Genomic DNA, 20,928 nt, shown 5'->3' on the forward strand with positions numbered 1-20,928 from the left:
TGTATCAGTTGTTGACTCATAGTCCTCCCTAACTAGTAGCCACCAATAGTCCATCGTCCATGTATTTATTCAATCCCTTTCTAAAGCTAGCAGCGATTACTACATTTTGTGGCAATGAGTTCCAGAGTTTGAATATGGGTTGCAGGAAGAAGTACTTCCCTTTGCATGTCCTGAACCCTTCACCGTTTCAACTTCAGTGAATGATCCCAGTTCTAGGGTTACAAAACAGGGAGAAAAGCTCCTCCCGTCTCCCAATTTCTGCTACCGAAGTCAAACAGCCACTGAAGACAATTGCCTGAGCTGCATTAATTGCATGCACACCCTTTTCTACTCTGGGTTTTTACCTGAGCGGACATAAGACTCATGGCAAGTGTTGGTTATTTCTGCAGCTAGTTCCATATAGTGCTGCGCTTGCTCCTTGGCTGCGTGCTGGGCGCCCAGAGCGATCATGCCGCCCGAGAAGCAAGCCAAGTGGCCCATCTTGTGGTCCAGGATGCCGCCTCGCCACTCCGCAATGTAAGTCAGCCCACCTGCAGATTTCTTTACAAGGTGCTTTTCTATGGCCTAAAGGTAGGAAAGAAGAAATTTGAGTTACAATTTTGACTATCTCCTGAGAAAATTTTGAACCCAACCAATGATGGATCTGGAGCAAACCTGGAATGCATACCTGACTTTGAATACTTGAATTCTGGGAGTTGTAGTTCACCTACATACAGAGAACTATGAACCCAACCAACAATGGATCTGGACCAAACTTGGAATGCATACCTGACTTTGAATACTTGAATTCTGGGAGTTGTATGAACCCAACCAACGATGGATCTGGACCAAATTTGGAATGCATACCCACTTTGAATACTGGTGGGATTTGGAGTTAATTGACCGTGAATTATGGGAGTTGTAGTTCACCTACATCCACAGAGCACTGTGAACCCAACTCATGATGGATTTGGACCAAACCTGGCATGCATACCCAACATGGCTGACTTTGAATACTGGTGGGATTTGGAGTGAATTGATCTTGAATTATGGGAGTTATAGTTCACCTACATACAGAGAACTATGAATCCAACCAACGATGGATCTGGACCAAACTTGGAATGCATACCCAACATGGCGGACTTTGAATACTGGTGAGGCTTGGGATGAATTGATCTTGAATTATGGGAGTTATAGTTCACCTACATACAGAGAACTGTGAAACCAAACAATGATGGGTCTGGACCAAACTTTGAATGCATACCCAACGTGGCTGACATTGAATGCGGATGGGGTTTAGGTGAGTTGACCTTGACTTATGGGAGTTGTAGTTCACCTACATCTGCGGAGCACTGTGAACCCAATGCATGATGGATTTGGAGGAATTAACCCAAGATTATGGGAGTTATAATCAAAAGCTTCTATGGCTATAATTTTTAAAAATCAAAGGGGAGAAGACACATTTATGATGTTGTACTTGAAGACAAGTTTCACTCCATATATCCCCTCATTATCATTAACTGCCTTGGTGAGGCAGGCCATTATAATTCTGTTTTTATAATGAGAGTGGATGCTACGGAGTGCAAACAGATGTAGAAAATGAGGAATGGACTCAGCAGGTTCTTGACCCCCAGCGTGAGCCCGGCCCTGCAGCTCGTGTTACAGATTCTCTCTTCATCAGACCAAATACTGTCGGTATTTCTCCTCCTCTCCCTGCACACCAGGCAATCTTTTCGTTTTGAAGCACGCATGTGCATTTGTTTATATAAACACTATGAAACAATGCTACAAATAAGTGTATGAAGCCTGTTAAAAACATCTTTGAAGTTGCTGCAAGGATCCGAAGAGGTGTGGGAGGAGGTGTGTTTGCAACAACAACAAAGTCCTCATCGCAGCTTATAAACAACATACAGACTTATTCTTTATTCAGTTTGCAACACCAGGCGGACTTTAAGAAACCCAGCCTTGCGAAAGGAAATAAGCCATAGCCTCCTTACCTCTAGTGCATTGTCATACATGCTTTTGGCTTCAACGTCTCTCTTGTCGGACATAAGCCAGGACTTGATCAGGTATTCGTAAAAACTGTCTCCAAGGCCACCAATGGAAACATGATCTGTGGCAAAGAGAAAAATAAATCATAGTTTTTTGATGAATAATATGCTGAGGGGGAGTCCAAAACATCTGGAGGACCAAAGTTTGCCCATGCCTGGCCTAGATATACCCTGAATCGATGGAAGCTTATGCTGCCCACTTTGTGGGATTTCATCCTCAAGTGTCTGGCAAATATACAAGGCAAACATTCAATGCCATTAGACATACGACATATATAGACAGACACAGAGGCAATTTTAAATTTTCCAGATTCCGGCTTCATGAGTATATGCTCGATTCCGGCCACAAGGGGAGCTGCTGTTTCACTGTCCACTTGTGACACCAAGTCTGTGATGGAGTACTTCCTCATTCTGCACACTGCTGGAAGGTTTTATAGTGTTGTAAATTAGTTAAATTAGCCTCCCTGCATAAAGCGGTACCTAAATTTCCTACTCGACAGATGCAACTGCCTTTCGGGCTGCTTAGGTCAACAGCAAGCTAGACTATTTAATGGTCGGGAGCTTACTCCGACCCGGGCTGGCTTCGAACTCGAACCCGGTCAGTAGTGATTTATTGCAGCTGGTCCTTTGAAAATACTTTCAAACATACCCCTGCGATTTCCAGGGATAGAATCTTTCTTTCAGGTGTGTACGCCTAAGTAAATTGCTTAGAGAAGCTGAATTTTACCGCCTCTAGGACTCCCTTGGAATGGTGTTGTGCAAAACAGCCTGACTCTTGCTATCTGCCTCCATTATCAGCCATTATTTTTTCCTAGCAGAAGGGAAAATGAAGTGCAACGGCTAGAGTCGGGGGCCCTGACGCCAATGCAACAAGCAGGAAGGAAACAAACCCTGGGATTTGACTGCATTGCATCCGAGCAGCCGGCGAGGCTGCCTAGATTTGGTAGATGCGATTCTCTGCCTGGGGTGACATATTAGAGTCCTGCGGAGGTTTCGATAGCCTTGGCAGATTGACGTTGGTTCGTTCGGAGGGGAGGTGGGCCGAGCGGAGAACCCGAGTGCCAGGTGGGGAGATGTGCCCAGAATGCCGAATGAGGCCCTGCTTCTTCCAAGGCTACCTGTTCAAGCCGCTCCGCTCTGCAACCCGCTTGCCTGGGGAAAATCTGCCTGAGAAACTCTTGGACAGATTTATAACTTGAAAGCACACAAGGGGGATTTTTTTCTCCTCTTATTTTTTACATCTCGGCGTAGATTCTGCAGGGCAGCCAGGGATGTGCAAATCACCTCTCCAAAAAAAGAAATGTAGAGAAGGAGAATTTATTACTATCACCATTTATAGTTGGAATGCACACGACGGTACTCAGGACTCATCCATCTGGAATTCAGGTGATTTTATATATACAGTAGAGTCTCACTTATCCAACACTCGCTTATCCAAGATTCTGGATTATGCAACGCATTTTTGTAGTCAATGTTTTCAATACATCGTGATATTTTGGTGCTAAATTTGTAAATACAGTAATTACTACATACCCTGTTTCCCCGAAAATAAGACATCCCTGAAAAATAAGACCTAGTAGAAGTTTTGCTGAATTGCTAAATATAAGGCCTCCCCTGAAAGTAAGACCTAGCAAAGTTTTTTGTTTGGAAGCATGCCCAGCGCCTGCCAAACAGAACACCAGAGCATGCAGGATTGGTAAATGTACATACCAGTTGTACATGGAAATAATGGTAGTAACAAAAAATTCTTGATAGGATTCACATTTTGTCTGGTTATGCTGGTTTGTGATAACAACTACTGTAAGAGTATATAATAAATGTTCATTTTTTTGTTCAACGATAAATGTGAATTCTTCTTCATGGAAAAATAAGACATCCCCTGAAAATAAGACCTAGCACATCTTTGGGAACAAAAATTGATATAAGACACTGTCTTATTTTCGGGGAAACACGGTAGCATTACTGTGTATTGAACTACTTTTTCTGTCAAATTTGTTGTATAGCATGATGTTTTGGTGCTTAATTTGTAAAATCATAACCTAATTTGATGTTTAATAGGCTTTTCCTTAATGCCTCCTTATTATCCAACATATTCGCTTATCCAACATTCTGCCGGCCCATTTATGTTGGATAAGTGAGACTCTACTGTATATATAATTGTGCCAGAAGCGAGTTGAGAATACAGCACCTTCCAAGTCAGCCAGTCTTCTGTGTGCCCAATAGGGAGTCTCACATCCCATCTCAGCCACTGATTGAGGTTCCAGGTTTTAGCCTGCCACTTTTGGGCTCTTGCTTGCTGAGGTGTTCCTGCGAGTATCTCTGTAGATCTTAAGAAGCTATTTCTTGATTTAAGGCATTGGCTTGCTGGCTGATATCCGAACAGAGGATGGGTTGGAGATGTCAATACCTTGGTCCTTTCATTACTGGCTGCTACTTTCCGACAGATGTCAAGTGGTGCAATGCCGGCTAAAGAGTATAATTCCTCCAACAGTGTAGGGTGTAGACATCCTGTGATAATGCCGCATGTCTCATTAAGAGCCACATCCACTGTTTCATGAAACCATGAGATGTATTCACTCCTCAATGTGACATCCTTCCCAGTACTTAAACATGGCTATATCATGTCCTTTCATTTCTTCAGAAGGGACATGTGTTTTCTAAATATTTCTGCAGACATGCCAGGGGTCACTCAGCCATCCGCTTAGATGGACTTTGTGATCTTCCATTTATTTGGCACAAAGAGGTCTCTGGGTGTGAGAAATGAATCTTTTGCATCTGTTCTGCGGAATGAGTCTGAAGCACTCTGCATAAAGAACTCTTTGATTAGCACTGGCGAGGATTTTAATTTGGCAGCTAATGTTTTCTTGGCTCAGGGCACTCGAGACCCACAAGAGCCACGAGGAAATCAGACACACATCAATAATCGTAGCTTGTTCCATCAAGGGAATCGCTTTAAATACTCACGCTGAACCCAGTTCCCAGTTACGGGGCTGAGGAAGTTGGGATACAGTCCCTGCGGCTTCTCAATTCTGTTCAAGACTTTGCGGATATTCATCACCTACGGGGAGAAAATAACTAGAGATAGATTTATTTCCGTCTTTTCCTTTTTCTATTCACAGAAGAAATTTTGGAAAACCTTCCCACATAAATTCAGAGATTACAAATGGATAATTCATTTCTGATTTCTATTATTTGTACAGCCACCTGGCTTCTGAATCAGTTGTCGTCGTATGCCTAAGAAACCATAAAAATCACAGAATCATAGTTAGAAGACACGGCAAGCAATAAAACGAAGCTAAGCACACGGCAAGGCATTTTGTGTTGTAGATCAGTCACCAGAGGTGAATGGTTTAATTGATGATTTAGAGAGGATTGTGAGCTTTCCTGTGGCACAAAGTGATGGGCTCTCAAGTCTGGGAAATGATGGCTCTCTATGTGAGAAAACTGGCTCAGAAAGAAATTCACGGGAAACAGAATGCTTTCATGGGTGTCTATTAAGCAACAAGTTGTGTACCTTAAGTTCAGTTCAGGCAATGCTGCGTTAGAGAGAGAAGCTAAGCCTGAGTTCTCTTGTTCCTGATTCAAGTCAAGCTTTGATTTTGGACTTAAATATCCTGGAAGTTTTCATGTTCCTGTTCATGTACTCCTGTTTAAGTCTTACTAGCTAAATCTTCCGGATTGTGGACTTGCGCTGTATCTGGGATTCCTGTCTGTTTATGAGCTTTGTCATCTTTGGAACTTTATGAGACATTTGGATTATTGTTTGGTTCTCACCTTTTGCTAAACCTTTCTGGGTTATATATCTTCCATCCATGATTTTAACATTTTTTCTTGTATGTGGTTTTTATGACTTGCTTTTATTGTTTGATTATTGGTTTATTGGTTTTATTGTTTTGTTTTTATTGTTCTGTTCGGGCTTGGCCCCATGTAAGCCGCCCCGAGTCCCTTCGGGGAGATGGGGCGGGGTATAAGAATAAAATTATTATTATTATTATTATTATTTCTTATTTCTGACTTTTATATGCTTTTTATATGTTCTTTTACAATAAACTGTTTGCTTATATTCCTGGACTCTTGTGTGGTGCAGTGGTCATAGGTGTTTCCAGGTCTGGAGTGCAACATGACTTGCAATGTTTTCATCTGTTGTTACTTGAGATGTTTTAAATGCTATGAGTTGATCATTTTTAACACTATGTTCATTGATCATATATCAATGAAGGAGATATATAAATGATGTAAATAAAATAAATAAATAAACATTTTCCCCTCTGGTAAATGGCAATGGTGAATGGGATTTCCCTAGATGCACCTGAACTTGGGAACAAATCTTGGGAACAATAACCCCAAGTCAACGTGACTAAGCTTGCAGATTATGCTGGTGAGTCGTCTTCTGGACAGCGTTTCCCTGATCTAAGTCAAACGCTCAGTTTCATGTTACTGTTAATATTATTATACTGGTTCTACAGTAATTGCTCACCAACCTAACTGTACAGTTGGCCATCGCATTTGTGGCTTTAATTTGTGTGGATTCCAGCGCAACTTTACAGTCAGCTTCGGGCAGGCAGTGACCATACAGATGCCCTGGAGGACCTAGTTGCGATGCTACATCTTATGCGAAGAACATGGCATATTAATTATATGGCTGAGCACAGATGGGAGTGGGCAAGGCCCTGTGTCAAAGGCCCCCAAGTCTCTTGCCACCCGGAGCTAATGAGCTGATCCGCTTTTCTTTTCGGAAGCCCATTTCCCTCCGGACGACCCTCTGCAACCGGCTCCTCCTGCTGCTTTGTTTTCTCACCCGGATTTCGCTTTAATCTTCAGCATGTTCTGGGTGGTTGAATCCATTAACAAGGCAGTTCTCACACTTATTGATTGGCTGGAATTAACAAGGGGATGGAGACGTAACCGACCGGCCTTGTGGGAAAGCCTTTGAAAAAGAGCACCCCATAAAACTCAGGACTTTCCCCACATTCCGCACGTTATTTTCTGAATTATAGACACTGATCCAAACTCTTCACAGTATTTTAGTCCTTCAGTTCTGTGTTTCTGCTTTTTTGTCTCCCCAAACACAGTTTCCTATCTCCGCCTTGTGCATGCCTTATCTTCTCCTTCCAGTCTCCTTGGTTCCCCACTTTCCAGCTTCGTTTGTGTCTCTCTTTTGCCCACTTTCCTCTTGCATCTTCTCCTCCGGCGAGCCCTTCTTCAACCTCTTTTTCCCTATTCCTCAGCCACCAACCAGGCAGATGGCTTGCTGGTTAGCAATAGATCCTGGGAACAGGCTCTTCCTGGGCTGTTTCAATGAAATACTGGGGAGAACTCTCGTATCATTTTGTGTCGCATGAGGTGCTCTGGGCAGATCTATTTCTGTTGGGCTGAAGGAACTGGTTCTGATTCTCAATGGAGCTATTTGTCTCCTTCAGAGTGGAGGACTGGGTGAGCATCCAAGGGAAAACTGCTGCTCAAAAGTATATGGGGTTCCTGCTGGTCAGTTCTGGACAGCTCCTTTTGCCAAGCTTCAATTACTTCCCGGAGATAAGTTCGGTTGTAAGCAAATGTGTAAGGAACAAGGAGGTACTTACCTTCTCGACATATACTGGGTTTCCAGACAGATCGGAGAGGTGCAGAAATTCTAAGTGGAGGCTGCCGAATTCGGCTAAAATGCTGCTTCCGGCGGAGGCCCATCCCCAGCTCCAGCTCATCCCGCTGCAGGGGAAAGAAGACAAACATTAATACTAAGCACACCAAGCAGAATCCCAGATCGATCTCCCCGGCAAACCTGTCCTAATCCCGGACATTGTCCCGTCTGCTGCGTAGTATACTGAGGAAGTTAGTGGTTTACCTTGATAATAATAATAATAATGATAATAATAATGATAATAATAATAATTTTCATGTCAGGAGCGACTTAAGAAGCTGCAAGTCGCTTCTGGTGTGAGAGAATTGGCTGTCTGCAAGGACGTTGCCCAGGGGATGTTGCCCGGACGTTTTGATCATCCTTGTGGGAGGCTTCTCTCATGTCCCCGCATGGAGCTGGAGCTGATAGAGGGAGCTCATCCCCGGGTTGGATTCGAACCGGCAACCTTCAGGTCAGCAACCCAACCTTCAAGTCACAAGGCTTTAACCCACTACACCATTGGGGCTCCAAATAATAATAATAATAATAATAATAATAATAATAATAATAATTTATTTATATGGCACTGCAAGCAGGCAAGCAACAGAATGGACTCTCCCAGTCCATTCATAGCTGTCATATTTCCCCCCCATCACAAACTGCCAAGTATCAAACTTCTCCTATTTATTTATTTGTTTGTTTACCTTATTTCTACCCTGCCTTTCTCTACCCCGAAAGGGACTCAAGGCGGCTTACGTATGGCAACCATTAGATGCCTTAAAATACATACAAATGGAGACTTACAATAAATTAAAATTAAACATTGAAAACATTGCAGTCAATATTAAAATCACATCATCCAAAAATCAGTCCAAGGCCATTCTGTTGTCAATTATCAATAATTCCAAGTCTGTTATTGCACTGTATTAATGACTGAAAGCCTGATCCCAGAGCCAGTTGAAGCTTCCGAGCAGTCTTCAAAGGCAACTCCACATAAAACGCGTTGCAGTAGTCTATCCAGGATGTAACAAGAGTGTGGACCACATTCTACATCACGAGACAGGTGGAAATATTATTGTGCCAAAATGCTAATGTGTATATATATGTGTGTGTGTAAAAAAATCCTTGCAAAGAAGTTTGCAGGAAATCTCTGTAAAAGAGCTCAGCTCAAAACAACAATGTATCAGTTTGATGGCAGATGGCTGGTTTTGTCAGTTGGTTTGTCAGTTGGAATTTGAGCTTGGAGGGAGAGCACAGAAATAGACAGGCTCTCTGGCTACGGTCAAGTAGTTGATTTAAATATGCTATGCTGCATATATATTGAATGCTGATTGATTAGTTATTGATCCCATGCAACTACAAGGACATTGTACGATTGCTGAACTGTTTATTTGACTTCAACTCAAATAAGTAAAGTTTCTTTTTGTTCTTTCAATTCCTCTGCCTGGTCTGAGTCTTTTGCACACGGTGTTAACTGGACTCTGCTGATTCTGCTGCACACTCACCTGGTAACAAATATTTGTTCGTGATGGTTAAAGAAGGGTGGGCTACAAAACCAACTGTCTAGTGGCTGAGCCCCAATATACCACATACACACAGACACACACACACATGTGTTCTCCAAGGTGGAAAGAACAACTTCCAGGCTGCTTTTCTTCCTCTCTTTTCCACTCACTTTTTCCTTCTCTAGGCTCAAGCTAGGAGCCCGAGGGCATGCCCCGGGCCTTTCCCTTGCTTTCCATGCGCTTGGCTACTGCACTGGCGCTAGAAATAAACATTAAATTAAACATTCAAATGTTTGGCTCAGCGTTTTAGAAATCATTTGTTTTGTTGTGTGTCTGTGTGTTTTTATTTCAGTATTTAATACCACGGTTGCCTAGCAATTCATTTTCCCGTACCACTGGAGCAAAAGCAAGATTAATCGGGCCAAGTTGTAAGGAATTCCTTGGGCCATAAATCCTGCTTGCTCCTAGTAATAAGTTATACGTATAAGCTAAAGAAACCTGAAAAGTGTGTGGAGTGTGTGCAAAGGAGAGACACCGAATGTCCTTTTGCAACCCTTTGCTTAGCAGCGGGAAGGCTTCTGCTGATTTCTCCCCTCATCAGACCTCATCATCGTCATCATCATTATCATCAAGCACTATCATAATCTCCAGGGTGATTTTTTTCTCACCCCAAGAGATTAAACTCCAGTGCGTTCATTTAGTTCTCTCCCAATTTCCATACTCTCTCCAATCAAGGCGTATTGTTTTTTCTCAGACTGCAAAGATCCAAGACGCTTCCAAAATACTTCAATGTGAGCCAAGGTCATCCATGAGATGCGAGGAGCTGCCAGAGCTTGGAAATACTGTTCTTCTTACTCCTGCTCTTGATGTTGTGATGATGATGATTTTTTTATTGTATTAGAAGCCACTTGAAAACATAATGCAAGTTGCTTCTGGCGTGAGAGAATTGGCTGTCCACAGAGACGTTGCCCAGGGAACGTTGCCCGGATATGTTACCACCCTGCTGGGAGGCTTCTATCATGTCCCCCCAAGGTAGAGCTGACAGACAGGAGCTCATCCTGTCTCAGAAGCGACTTGAGAACATAATGCAAGTTGCTTCTGGTGTGAGAGAATTGGCTGTCCACAGAGACGTTGCCCAGGGAACATTGCCCGGATATGTTACCACCCTGCTGGGAGGCTTCTATCATGTCCCCCCAAGGTAGAGCTGACAGACAGGAGCTCATCCTGTCTCAGAAGCGACTTGAGAACATAATGCAAGTTGCTTCTGGTGTGAGAGAATTGGCTGTCTACAGAGACGTTGCCCAGGGGATGCCTGGATGTGTTACCACCCTGCTGGGAGGCTTCTCTCATGTCCCCCCAAGGTAGAGCTGACAGACAGGAGCTCACCCGTCTCAGAAGCGACTTGAGAACATAATGCAAGTTCCTTCTGGCGTGAGAGAATTGGCTGTCTACAGAGACGTTGCCCAGGGGATGCCTGGATGTGTTGCCATCCTGCTGGGAGGCTTCTCACATGTCCCTGCAAGCTAGAGCTGACGGACAGGAGCTTATCCCGTCTCAGAAGCGACTTGAGAACATAATGCAGGTTGCTTCTGGTGTGAGAGAATTGGCCGTCTACAGAGACGTTGCCCAGGGGACTCCCCGGATATGTTACCACCCTGCTGGGAGGCTTCTGTCATGTCCCCCCAAGCTAGAGCTGACAGACAGGAGCTCATCCCATCTCAGAAGTGACTTTTTTTTTTTTAGTCTCAGAAGTGACTTGAGAACATAATGCAAGTTGCTTCTGGTGTGAGAGAATTGGCCGTCTACAGAGACGTTGCCCAGGGGATGCCTGGATGTGTTAGCATCCTGCTGGGAGGCTTCTCTCATGTTCCTGCAAGCTAGAACTAACAGACAGGAGCTCACCCTGTCTCGCAGATTTGAACTGGCAACCTTCAGGTCAACAGTCCAGCTGGCACAAGTGTTTAACCCATTGTACCACCGTGGCTCCTATGACGATGATGATGATGATGATGATGATGATTATTATTATTTTGGACTGCAGTTTTCAGAATCTAGGACCTTGCATATTTTGTCTTGACTAGGAGTGGGCAACCTGTAGCTCTAATTGCAAAAGTGGTTATTGGAAAAGGAAGAGATTCCCACTCTTTGTCCTAAATTCTAAAAAGTCATTTTCAGTATCTTAAACACTTCCACAAAGCATAATAGAAGGTCGTAGTGGGATTTTAGCTGTTGCTGTCAAAGATTAGCCGATGGCAGGGTTCAGACCCATTAAAAGAGCAAACTATGGGCTTTTACTATGGACCTTGAAAATAAAGGAAACCAATTTAGGGCCAAAAAATGAAGCTTCAAAAGTCCCAGAGGGTCTATTGATATATTGAATGGTTGTAACCGGGACATTTGCTTTCCTGAACTGTTTTGATGAACATCTGATCCAAAGCGCCATGTGCAGGATGAAAGACAGAGAGGGTATGGGAACGGAAGAATCTATAAGGTGTGAAATGTCCTTGGAAATCCTATAAAAGTCCAACCAAGCTGTGCCTTGGGGTGGCATTTCCTTCTTTTCATGCTACCCACAGATCTTTATTTTGCAAAGTGGGAGTGGGTGTGGGGAGGAAATCTCAGGAGCCCAGAGAAATGGATGGGAGGGGGCTACCTCTGTCCACCCCTGTTGTAGGCAATATTTGTTGTTAAAAGAGACTGGAGTAGCGATATGTGCCTTGCCTGCCCAGGTTTATGACTCCCCGCGGGATTCCCGTCGGCGTGTTGAAGGCCGGGAGAAGCTTTTCTCCGAGTTCCAGGGCTTTGCTCTTGAAGACCTGCGGGAAGCAAAGACAGACAAAGGACAACTCAGAAATCCAGGAGTTAAAAGGGGAGCAATGGTTCAGAAAACACACATTTCGTTAGACGTATAAATATAAAACCTGTGTATGTTCCGCCGATGAAAAGATTCTTCACAAAATTAGGTTTGGTTTTCCACCGACACAGACTTTATTTTGCCCGGGACTGAATGAGAACACTTTGTGTATCCTGGCACGAACCCTCCTTCCGAGCAAGACTGGAACAAGCTGGGGCTCATCAGCTGAAAGCTGGCGCATCAAAAGACACTTTGACTGCAATCAAACTAATGATGGCGAGAAACCATTGGGGGCTGTGCTGGTAAAGAAATCTTATTTTTCTCCTACTGCCGTGTTTATTGGCGAAGAAATCTTATTTTTCTCCTACTGCCGTGTTTATTGGCGAAGACATCTTATTTTTCTCCTACTGCCGAGTTTATTGGTGAAGACATCTTATTTTTCTCCTACTGCCGTGTTTATTGGTGAAGACATCTTATTTTTCTCCTACTGCCGTGTTTATTGGCGAAGACATCTTAGTTTTCTCCTACTGCCATGTTTAGTGGTGAAGAAATCTTATTTTTCTCCTACTGCCGTGTTTATTGGTGAAGAAATCTTATTTTTCTCCTACTGCCGTGTTTATTGGTGAAGAAATCTTATTTTTCTCCTACTGCCGTGTTTATTGGTGAAGAAATCTTATTTTTCTCCTACTGCCATGTTTAGTGGTGAAGAAATCTTATTTTTCTCCTACTGCCGTGTTTATTGGTGAAGACATCTTATTTTTCTCCTACTGCCGTTTTTATTGGTGAAGACATCTTATTTTTCTCCTACTGCCGTGTTTATTGGTGAAGACATCTTATTTTTCTCCTACTGCCGTGTTTATTGGTGAAGAAATCTTATTTTTCTCCTACTGCCGTGTTTATTGGTGAAGACATCTTATTTTTCTCCTACTACCGTGTTTATTGGTGAAGAAATCTTATTTTTCTCCTACTGCCGTGTTTATTGGTGAAGACATCTTATTTTTCTCCTACTGCCGTGTTTATTGGTGAAGAAATCTTATTTTTCTCCTACTGCCGTGTTTATTGGCGAAGACATCTTATTTTTCTCCTACTGCCATGTTTAGTGGTGAAGAAATCTTATTTTTCTCCTACTGCCGTGTTTATTGGTGAAGACATCTTATTTTTCTCCTACTGCCGTTTTTATTGGTGAAGACATCTTATTTTTCTCCTACTGCCGTGTTTATTGGCGAAGACATCTTATTTTTCTCCTACTGCCATGTTTAGTGGTGAAGAAATCTTATTTTTCTCCTACTGCCGTGTTTATTGGTGAAGAAATCTTATTTTTCTCCTGCTGCCGTGTTTATTGGTGAAGAAATCTTATTTTTCTCCTACTGCCGTGTTTATTGGTGAAGAAATCTTATTTTTCTCCTACTGCCGTGTTTAGATTGGGTTGCTGTGGGATCTTTTGGGCTGTATAGCTATGTTCCAGCAGCATTCTCTCCTAACGTTTTGCCTGCATCTGTGGCTGGCATCTTCAGAGGTTCTGTTGGAAGTGAGGCGAGTATATATATATACATCTGTGGAATAACGTCCTGTTTGCATGTTTGTATATTTTAAATTGTATGCTAATGCTGTTATGTTAAACTGTTTTGAGTCTCTTTTGGGAGAGATGATGTGGGGTATAAATAAATATAACAACAACAACAACGACAATAATACAAGGACTCTGGCCAGGAACATAGGATGCATAGCACTCCAAGCAAGCAAAGCCACAGCCATGCTGTAGAAGGGATTTAATACATATGAAAAGAATATTGAAAGGATCTAGACTCGTGCTCACAGATTTAAGGCTGCAATAAACCATATCCCCATTCTCTCGTGCAAGCCTTCCCCCAACAGACATGTAATTTCTTTTCTCCAAGCAAACCTAGCTTCATCTGGGTAAATGAATGATGAAGTGGATTACACGAGTCTGTTATCAGCATCTGGCGCGGAGATCATGGCCCCTCCGCGTCCGTCTCCGAAGCCAACTGAGCAAAGACTAACCAGACTTTGGTTAAAGGTCTCTGCTTCAAATCCTGCCACCTGATCGCCTGCCAACTACGGCTTTGCTCCACATATTCTTATGCTAATGCCCTGGCAAGCCTTCCTTAATTTATCTTAGAGAATTGTGGCTTGAGAACAAAGTTCATTTCTTTCTGGCTCAAAGGCATTTATAGCAAGGGACAGATACGTTTTTGGGAAACAGAGGCCACGGGGCGGGGGAGGCTGAGAAGTCTAATTCCACTTCCAACTGTTCTTAATATAAAATGCCAATAGTTCAGGACTGCACTGCTTTTTGCTGACAAAGAGTGAGTTCTCTGATGTTATGCCCTGGATTATAGTGCCCATCGTCCCCAGCCAACACAACCAGCAGCCTGTTGTAGCTCAGCAAGCGGCTGAGGATTTCTCTGAGGACGAGGGGCCTGATGGGTTTCAAAGTGAGGAGTCTGTCAGTGCTAGGAATTGTTATGTTTTATTGAATGTATTTTGGCCAATGTAATTTGCCGTCTGTTGTAAGCCGCCCTGAGTCCCTCCAAGTGAGAAGGGCAGGGTAAAAATGATGTAAATAAATATGTTTTGCCTTCCTGTGACCATTCCCAGGCAACCAGGGATAGTGAAACCAGTTCTCTTGAGAAATGGCCTTTGGCTGATGAGGAGTTTTCCAGAGAAGTCAGATTAGGGTTGAGAACAGAGGGAGTGAAAAATAGACTAATTAGATGGTCTGAGAGGATCCAGGAGAAGACCTTGAAGCCCAGGTGTGTTTGGTATGATCTCATGACTATTTTGTCGGGTTTAAATAAAGTGGTGTCAAACTACATTAATTCTACAGTGTAGTTAAATGTCTAGTCTTGGGATAAAAATGGGATGATGATGATCATGATGTGATAAAAATTTTTTGTGTCAGGAGCAACTTGAGAAACTGCAAATAGTTTCTGGTGTGAGAGAATTGGCCGTCTGCAAGGACGTTGCCCAGGGGATACCCAGATATTTTGATGTTTTTACAATTCTTGTGGGAGGCTTCTATCATGTCCCCGTGTGGGGAGCTGGAGCTGACAGAGGGAGCTCATCCACGCTCTCCCCGGGTTGGTTTCGAACTGGCAACCTTCAGGTCAGTAATCCAACTTTCAAGTCATCAGTCCTGCTGGCACAAGGGTTCGACCCACTGCGCCACCGGGGGCTCCTACATGGTGTGATAATAATGGCAGCACATTATGTTCTCCCACCTATCCCTACCTGGGTGGAAGCAAGCAGTGCCCAGTCTTTAGAGGGCAAATTGCTCTCGGTGTTAATCTGTGCTCAAGAGATTACTCCTTGATCCTGGGAGGCCAGTTAAGTGATTTAAGGGATCACACACAAGCCTTTTACTCCTGGCCGTTTTTGTGACAGTCCAACTGTCACTGATGACTCTAAGTCAAAAGGAGATTCCCCCCACACTTTCCACACCTTCTCAGGCCTGAATCAGAGGTTGTGAAGTCTGTTGGGAACTAGGCAAGTGGGGTTTCTATCTCTGTGGATTGTCCAGGGTGGGAGAAAGAACTCTTGTCTGCCTGAGGCAAGTGTGAATGTGCCAATTGGCCAGCTTGAGTAGCATTGAATAGCCTTGCAGCTTCAAAGCTTGGCTGCTACCCACCCTGGGGGAATCCTTTGTTGGGAGAACATTCCACAGATATATAAGCCCCACTTGCCTAGTTTCCAACAGACCTCACAACCTCTGGGGATGCCTGCTGTGGATGTGATAAAACGTCAGGTGAGAATGCTTCTGGAACATGGCCAGACAGCCTGGAAAACTCACAGCAACCCAGTGATTCCAGCCATTGAAACCTTTGACAACAATTATTATTATTATTATTATTATTATTATTATTATTATTATTATTGACACAAAGACACAATATGACACAGCCAATTATTATTATTATTATTATTATTATTATTATTATTATTATTATTGACACAGTCAGCAAACGAGAGATATATGCTGGATTATTGTTGTTGTTGTTATTATTATTATTCTTTTCCACTTTATCTCTCCCGAAGGAGACTCAAAGTGATAAGTAGGCGTGCAGCTTTCTCATACACAAATATATCCCATACAGATGTGGGCGAAATGTCAGGAGAGAATGCTTCTGGAACATGGCCTGGCAGCCTGGAAAACTCACAGCAACCTAGTGATTCCAACAACAACAATTATTATTATTATTATTATTATTATTATTATTATTATTATTATTATTGACACAAAGACACAGTATGGCATAGCCAACTATTATTATTATTATTATTATTATTATTGACACAAAGACATAGTCAGCAAACGAGATATATATGATGGATTATTATTATTGTTGTTATTATTATTTTTCAGTCAGCAAACGAGATATATATGCGGGATTATTGTTGTTGTTGTTGTTATTATTATTATTATTTTCCAGTCAGCAAACGAGATATATATGCTGGATTATTGTTATAGTTGTTGTTGTTATTGTTATTTTATTATGACACAGCAAACAAGATAGATATGCTGGATTTTGTATCACAAAATCATAAGTCGAACACTTCCCAAGTGTCTAGGACTGTGTGATGTATTATTATTATTATTATTATTATTATTATTATTATTATTATTTTATTATGACACAGCAAACAAGATAGATATGCTGGATTTTGTATCACAAAATCATAAGTCGAACACTTCCCAAGTGTCTAGGACTGTGTGATGTATTATTATTATTATTATTATTATTATTATTATTATTATTATTATTATTTTATTATGACACAGCAAACAAGATAGATATGCTGGATTTCGTATCACAAAATCACAAGTCGAACACTTCCCAAGTGTCTAGGACTGTGTGATGTATTTTCGGATGACGTGTGCAGATCCCAGCAGGGTGGCCTTTTGCAGTTGGCAGATCGTAGTTTTGTCAATGTCTATTGTTTCCAAATTATTATTATTATTATTATTATTATTATTATTATTATTATTATTCTTTTCCGTTTTATCTCTCCCGAAGGAGACTCAAAGCGACTTATAAGTAGGTGTACAGCTTTCTCATACACAAATATATCCCATACAGATGTGGATGAAATGTCAGGAGAATGCTTCCGGAACATGGCCAGACAGCCTGGAAAACTCACAGCAACCCAGTGATTCTGGCCATGAAAGCCATTGACAACATAACGCTGTTAAGTGTTTTGAAAACCTTCCCATGCAGTTTCTTGAATCTTTGCCGTTAGCTCAGCACTGTTCTCTCATTTGGAAATGCAAAACAGCTGCCAGGACGAGCAAGCGGGAAGGAACGGGCTGTTCGCTTCGCTTTGCCTCTGCCTTGGATATTTCGTGCATTCTCTCCCTTCCCAACATCGCAAATATATGGTGCAATCAGTCTCTGCCTGAACTGGGGAGCAGCCGGGAAATAAGGAGGAACTGTACTGCAGTGGGGTTTTATGGCTCAGCAAAATGCGTTTTGGAAAGGGAGATTAATCTTTGTTGTACCGGAGGCTGCCTCGCTTTGACTCCCAAGGAAGAAACAATTTTGGAGGGACATTGCATTCGTGTTGGTGTGGGAAGGGGCCAACGTGTTTTTTATTTAAAGACCGATTCTCTTCCCTACTCGGATCACGCACAAATAGAGGAGCACATACTCGTATCAGGTCTAGTGCCGAAATGCCAGCTACATTGGCTGAAATCCCCAAAGACCACAGTTTATGTGGTCTTCACTATGCAGAAAGGTACTCTCCCGTGGTCAGGACTCTGATGTAAATATTATATTAAGGTGTTTGTTTCAGGAAAGGATGGGAGAGAAAGCAAACCCTCTGCATTTTGCACAATTTAGCCAACGAGAGGGGAGCACTGAAGTCCTGCCTCCAGATTTTGGGAATTCCAAGGTTTATTTATTTATTTATTTATTTATTTATTTATTTATTTATTTATTTACAGTATTTATATTCTGCCCTTCTCACCCCGAAGGGGACTCAGGGCAGATCACATTACACATATAGGCAAACATTCAATGCCTTTTAACATAGAACAAAGACAAGACAAACATAGGCTCTGAGCGGGCCTCGAACTCATGACCTCCTGGTCAGATTGATTCATTGCAGTGATTCATCGCAGCTGCTCTCCAGCCTGCGCCACAGCCCGAGCTGTTGGATCTAAACCAGGCATGGGCAAACTTCGGTCCTCCAGGTGTTTTGGACTCCAACTTCCACCATTCCTAACAGCCTCAGGCCCTTTCCTTTTGCCCCTCAGCTGCTTAAGTGTGTGAGGCACGATCTCATGGCTTCTTGGTCGGGCTTGGGTCGGGCTATTATTGTCATACTTTGGACTTCAACTCCCACCATTCTGCAAAACACCTGGAGGGAGGACCCAAGTTTGGCAAGGCCTGATCTATGGCACCACATTAACGACCATGACTCAATGCTATGGGAGTACATATACAAGTACATACTGTTGTGACTCAGCTTGAATCTAGAATCGATTCTGATGAGGAAAGAGAGATTCAGGTTCAAAATATCCCTGATGATAGAAGATGAGGAACAGAGAGTACAAGTTCAGTTTCCCACAGGCAGGTTTGGAGTTGATGACCCTGAACCCAGTGAAGAAGGGAGGATGGGAGGTTGGAAGATTCCCAGCTTGCTAATGAATCTCAGCAAGTTAACAAGCAAACTGACCTTGATGGGATGGGCTCCTTGGATAGGGCTGAGCGGTTGGAATTGAGAGTACAGCATAGTGTAAACGAAAGAGGTGAGCGGGCAAAGAAATGCTTTCATGTGTTGCAAAGAGTGATGTGATAAAAGAGGCGTTTTGGGGAAAAGCTGTTGTCAAATCAACTTTCTTGTGACCAGAGAAGCAAGCTCTAGTTTTCCTGCTGTGCTTTGGATTATATTGCAGGCCATATAACTATGTTTCTTGGATTTTGCCATGTTTCCTTTGGATGTTGTTTATTCCTGGTAAGCTCTGGACTTACTGTATATACTCAAGTATAAGCCTAGTTTTTCAGCCCTCTTTTTAAGACTGAAAAAGCCCTCATCAGCTTATACTTGGGTGAGGGTCCTGGTTGGCTTATATTTGGGTCAGCTTATACTTATTTATTTACAGTATTTATATTCCGCCCTCTCACCCCGAAGGGGACTCAGGGCGGATCACATTACACATATAAGGCAAACATTCAATGCCTTAACATAGAACAAAGACAAAGACAAACATGGGGCTCCGAGCTGGCCTCGAACTCATGACCTCTTGGTCAGAGTGATTTGTTGCACTGGCTGCAGCTGGTTATATGGTAGATTTATTATTATGATAGATTTATGGTTATATGGTAGATTTATTATTTTTTGCTATTATTATTGGTATTATTACATTTATTATTTTTCTCTATTATTGTTGCTACTATTACATTTTTTACATTTATTATTATTAATACATTTATTATTTCACTCTGATTTTATTATTATTATTGCATTTATTATTTTACTCTATTTATTATTACGTGTATTATTTTCCTGTATTTATTATTATTATTATTATTATTATTATTATTATTATTATTATTATTACATGTATTACTTTACTCTATTATTATTAAAAGGATTCATAAGCACATTTACATTGAAGAAGATGAGAATAATGATTTGATCAGAGTTGGACAGTCTTATCTTAAATTTGAGCTTTATATAAATATTCAAAAACATTTAACCTACTGATGCCTCAATTAATGTAATTTTATTTGTATCTATTTTTATTTCTGAAATTTACCACCCTCAGCTTATACTGGAGTCAATGTTTTCCCGGTTTTTTTGTGGTAAAATTAGGTGCCTCGGCTTATATTTGGGTTGGCTTATACTTGAGTATATACGGTCATTTTATTGGTATCTCGGCTTATACTGGAGTCAATGTTTTCGCAGTTTTTTGTGGTAAAATTAGGTGCCTCGGCTTCTATTCGGGTCGGCTTATGCTCAAGTATATATGGTATATCTCAAGACTATATTTGTAACTGACTTTTGATGTTTTACTTTTACTTTTGAAGAACTTTTTACTATCTTTCTTTAATAAACTATAAAGACTCAAACCTGCTGTGGAGTTTGTGTGCTAGAGCAAGGTGAATCAAGGCTGAGGTGCGACACATACGGTAATGTCAAAATCAACATACTTCTGCTTGGAAAAAAATGTGTTGATGCTATTTGGTTTACTTTGGACTATTTGCAATTTCCGGGTCTCCCTGGAGGAGAGAATGCTGCCGCCGTCTTCCTTGGAACGTGGTAATAAACAGAGGACGGGACCGAGGACAGGCTTCGTCGCGCTGCCTTAACCATCGCAACAGCTTTTCCTTTGAGGGGTCAAAATAGCTGAAAACAGCTGCCACAGAAAATGACAGTTGCCCTGCCGCAATGCTTAGCGGGACCCCGAGGGGCCCATGAAGGTTCCTCTCCCTGACATCTGGAAATTAACAAGTTTTGAACACGAGGCCAAGATCGTGGCAAATGGCATTCCAGGAGGGACCGATGTACCAAAGCAAAGAGCGATACGGCGGAAACCGACCACAGGAGGAAAACAACTCCACGGACGAGGCGACGAAGTCATTCCACAAGACGTAATTGATAGATCAACATTTCACTCTTCATAAACAAGTTGCATTTTTACTCATTCAGTTAGGGCTGCAAGGAGAATTATTATTATTATTATAGGGATATCTTTAATATGGTACTTGTAAGTTTTAAAATAGTTTTATTTGATATCTTAATTGGGTTTTTATATTGGGATATGATGTTTTAATTGATTATGTATTGATGTCTAATGTATTTGTATGAATTTTATATGTTGTACGCTGATTTGAATCCCACCCACGGAAGAAAAGCGGGATAGAAATGAATAAATCATAATCATAATAAGGTTGCGGTGGC

The 20,928-nt window shown here is 42.0% G+C and overlaps 1 protein-coding gene and 1 long non-coding RNA gene across 2 annotated transcripts in view; one reads left to right on the forward strand and one right to left on the reverse strand.

Moving 5' to 3' along the window:
• Positions 1-20,928, forward strand: part of LOC134293808 (uncharacterized) — a 66,304-nt gene that overhangs the window by 12,018 nt on the left and 33,358 nt on the right. The window lies entirely within an intron of this gene.
• The window catches only part of man1c1 (mannosidase alpha class 1C member 1), a 109,680-nt gene that overhangs the window by 5,619 nt on the left and 83,133 nt on the right, over positions 1-20,928 (reverse strand). The window contains exons 5-9 of the mRNA XM_062962553.1: positions 11,871-11,965; positions 7,610-7,733; positions 4,995-5,088; positions 1,977-2,092; positions 345-564 (exon numbers count right to left, since the gene is read on the reverse strand). Of these exons, the coding sequence (XP_062818623.1) occupies positions 345-564; positions 1,977-2,092; positions 4,995-5,088; positions 7,610-7,733; positions 11,871-11,965 (649 nt within the window). The remainder of the gene's footprint in view (positions 1-344; positions 565-1,976; positions 2,093-4,994; positions 5,089-7,609; positions 7,734-11,870; positions 11,966-20,928) is intronic.

Source organism: Anolis carolinensis, unplaced genomic scaffold (genome assembly GCF_035594765.1).
Source record: "Anolis carolinensis isolate JA03-04 unplaced genomic scaffold, rAnoCar3.1.pri scaffold_10, whole genome shotgun sequence".
NCBI classification, from domain to species: Eukaryota; Metazoa; Chordata; class Lepidosauria; order Squamata; family Dactyloidae; genus Anolis; species Anolis carolinensis.